Below are 2,288 nucleotides of genomic sequence, written 5' to 3'. Positions count from 1 at the left end.
GAAGATCAGGTGACTGTAGGTGGATGGATTTACATCTGGGTTCTCAATTCTGTTCCATTGGTCAATGTATCTGTCGTTGTACCAGGACCAGGCTGTCTTGACTACCGTAGCTGTATAGCAGGTTCTGAAGTCAGGTAGTGCGAGTTCTCCTACTTTATTCTTCTTCAATAGAGCTTTACTTATCTGGGGCTTCTTCCCTTTCCATATAAAGTTGATGATTAGTTTTTCCATCTCTGTAAAGAATGTTGTTGGTATCTGAATTGGGATTGCATTGTATTTGTAAATTGCTTTGGGTAGAATTGTCATTTTCACTATGTTGAGTCTACCTATCCATGAGCATGCTATGGTTTTCCATTTATGTAGATCCCTTTGGGTTTCTTGCAGTAACGTTTGTAGTTTTCTTTGTATAGATCTTTTACATCCCTGGTTGGATTTATTCTTAAGTATTTTATTTTTTTAGGTCTGAGCCTCATTTTTAATAGAATCTCTCTCCTGAGGTTGTAGTGAGGACCAGAAACAGTAGGAAAAAAAAAAAAAAAATCAGTGCTAGTAGTCTGTTTCATGGCATGCTGGAATAAGGCAGAGCTCAAGACACCTGCATCTTATGATCACAGAAAATTGGGTAGGGCTTCCAGTCCATTTCCATTGGAAAATTTGTATTAAAGGAAAAGCAAGTGCTCTGGTTGACTGACCTCAACTAATGGTCTCCAGTCGCTTAAGGATTGGATCACACTTACAAACTCATCTCTCTTAGATGACCTGGTTCTCTCTTCCATATGAACCAGAACTGACTGTCAGCTATCTTTTTCCAGTTTGAACTTCAGTGGATGCTGATCCATTGCGACCCCCTGCGACCCACGAGAGAAACTTGCCATGAGCTTCCAGTCGTAACGGTAAGTCCCTTGCCCATCTGCAAAGGGTGCTTCTACCCAGCCTTGCTTCTCTCCACCTACTCACTTTCCTTCAGTAAAGAGTCCAGGACCTTGCTGTACCAACCAGACAGGTCTTAAAGAAGCATAGGTCCTATCCACAGCCTGGCGAGTCCAACTACCTCCCGTGCTTGGTTCTTCCTTTTGTGGTTTATGATTGCCTTTCTCCGCTCTCCAACATCTCCGAAGCTCGGGGGACAGCAAGAGGCTGCACTGGGGTGGCAGGTGGAGGCTGTATGCTCAGGTCAAGCCAGTGAGGCCGCGGGGGAAAGGGTTAAGGGGGACTGTTGTCATTCTATCCGTCCTCTGCGGCCCGCAAGCTCTCCGCCAATCCCCAGGACCCTCTCCCGGGCCATTCATAAACAGGAGGAACCAACGCCTCTCCGGCCGGGGCACCTTTGCGACATCTGCTCTTAGGAGCGCTTTTTGAGGGGGCAAAGTGCCATACGTGTGGCTGGTCAGAAAGCCTAGTGGGGAGGCAGGAGGCAGAGCAGGACTCGGGGAATTAGCAGACGGCGGCCGGCATGGCCTGGACAGCGCGGGACCGTGGAGCCCTCGGGCTGAGACTGCTGCTGCCGGCGCTCTGCCTGTGCGCGGCGCAAGTAAGTTGTGTGCGAGTTTGGGTGTGGAGGTAGCCTTCTCACCTTCTCCCTATGTCTCCTTCTCCAGACCAGCCAGACCACCGATCAGGTAAGCAGGGGCAAGCAGTGTTTGCATTTTTCACGAGCACACAAGGAAAGGCAGGGGCGCAACCGGGGGGTGAGCTGTGGCAAGGAGCGGAGCATTCTCCAGCTACGCGCACCTGTGGTGCCTGCAGCTCGAGCCCGGGCCTTAGATGACCCCTCGCTTGGGGAAAGAGCGCCTCCTTCACCACCAGGGCCCTAACACTGCACTCCAGGAGCTAGGGGCAATCGGTGACTCGGTACAGGCGCTAGATTTTTAATATGTATTGCTTCTTACTTGCCTTTCCCCCTCCCGTTCACAATCAAGAGCAGGCCTTGCTAGAGAAGGCAGGAATTGAGGCTAGAGGCGCTAAAGCTTCCTCTGCCTCTCCTCCAGCCCGCAGTGGCGGGAACAAAACCGTGCGCCTTGCTAGCCGCGCCGGCAGCTCGGAGATTGGAGGGGGAGGCTCTGGCTGCCATCAAATTTTCAGCAACTTTCTGCGGGCTCTGGCGCCTCCTCCCTCCCGCGCCGGAGGGGACTCCGCGAGGGTGGGTGAGCCCAGCCGCGGTTTGAGGTTTCACTTACAAAGACCCCATTGTAACCTGTCTGGTCTTGGAGTTTAGAAAAACAAAGTTTTCCTTGATGAAAGGGGTTTTTCTTTCCTTCTTCTTTTTTAATTCAGAAGTGGCGCGGGGG

At 51.1% G+C, this 2,288-nt stretch overlaps 1 protein-coding gene across 1 annotated transcript in view; it reads left to right on the top strand.

Annotated features, from left to right (window-relative positions):
* The window catches only part of COL9A1 (collagen type IX alpha 1 chain), a 97,345-nt gene that overhangs the window by 25,080 nt on the left and 69,977 nt on the right, over positions 1-2,288 (top strand). Inside the window, exons 6-7 of the mRNA XM_004381358.2 lie at positions 813-893; positions 1,599-1,619. Of these exons, the coding sequence (XP_004381415.1) occupies positions 813-893; positions 1,599-1,619 (102 nt within the window). The remainder of the gene's footprint in view (positions 1-812; positions 894-1,598; positions 1,620-2,288) is intronic.

This window comes from Trichechus manatus, unplaced genomic scaffold (assembly GCF_000243295.1).
Source record: "Trichechus manatus latirostris isolate Lorelei unplaced genomic scaffold, TriManLat1.0 scaffold00083, whole genome shotgun sequence".
Taxonomy (NCBI): Eukaryota; Metazoa; Chordata; class Mammalia; order Sirenia; family Trichechidae; genus Trichechus; species Trichechus manatus.
The sequence above is the reverse complement of the archived record's forward strand: the minus strand, read 5'-3'. Positions and strand labels throughout refer to the sequence as shown.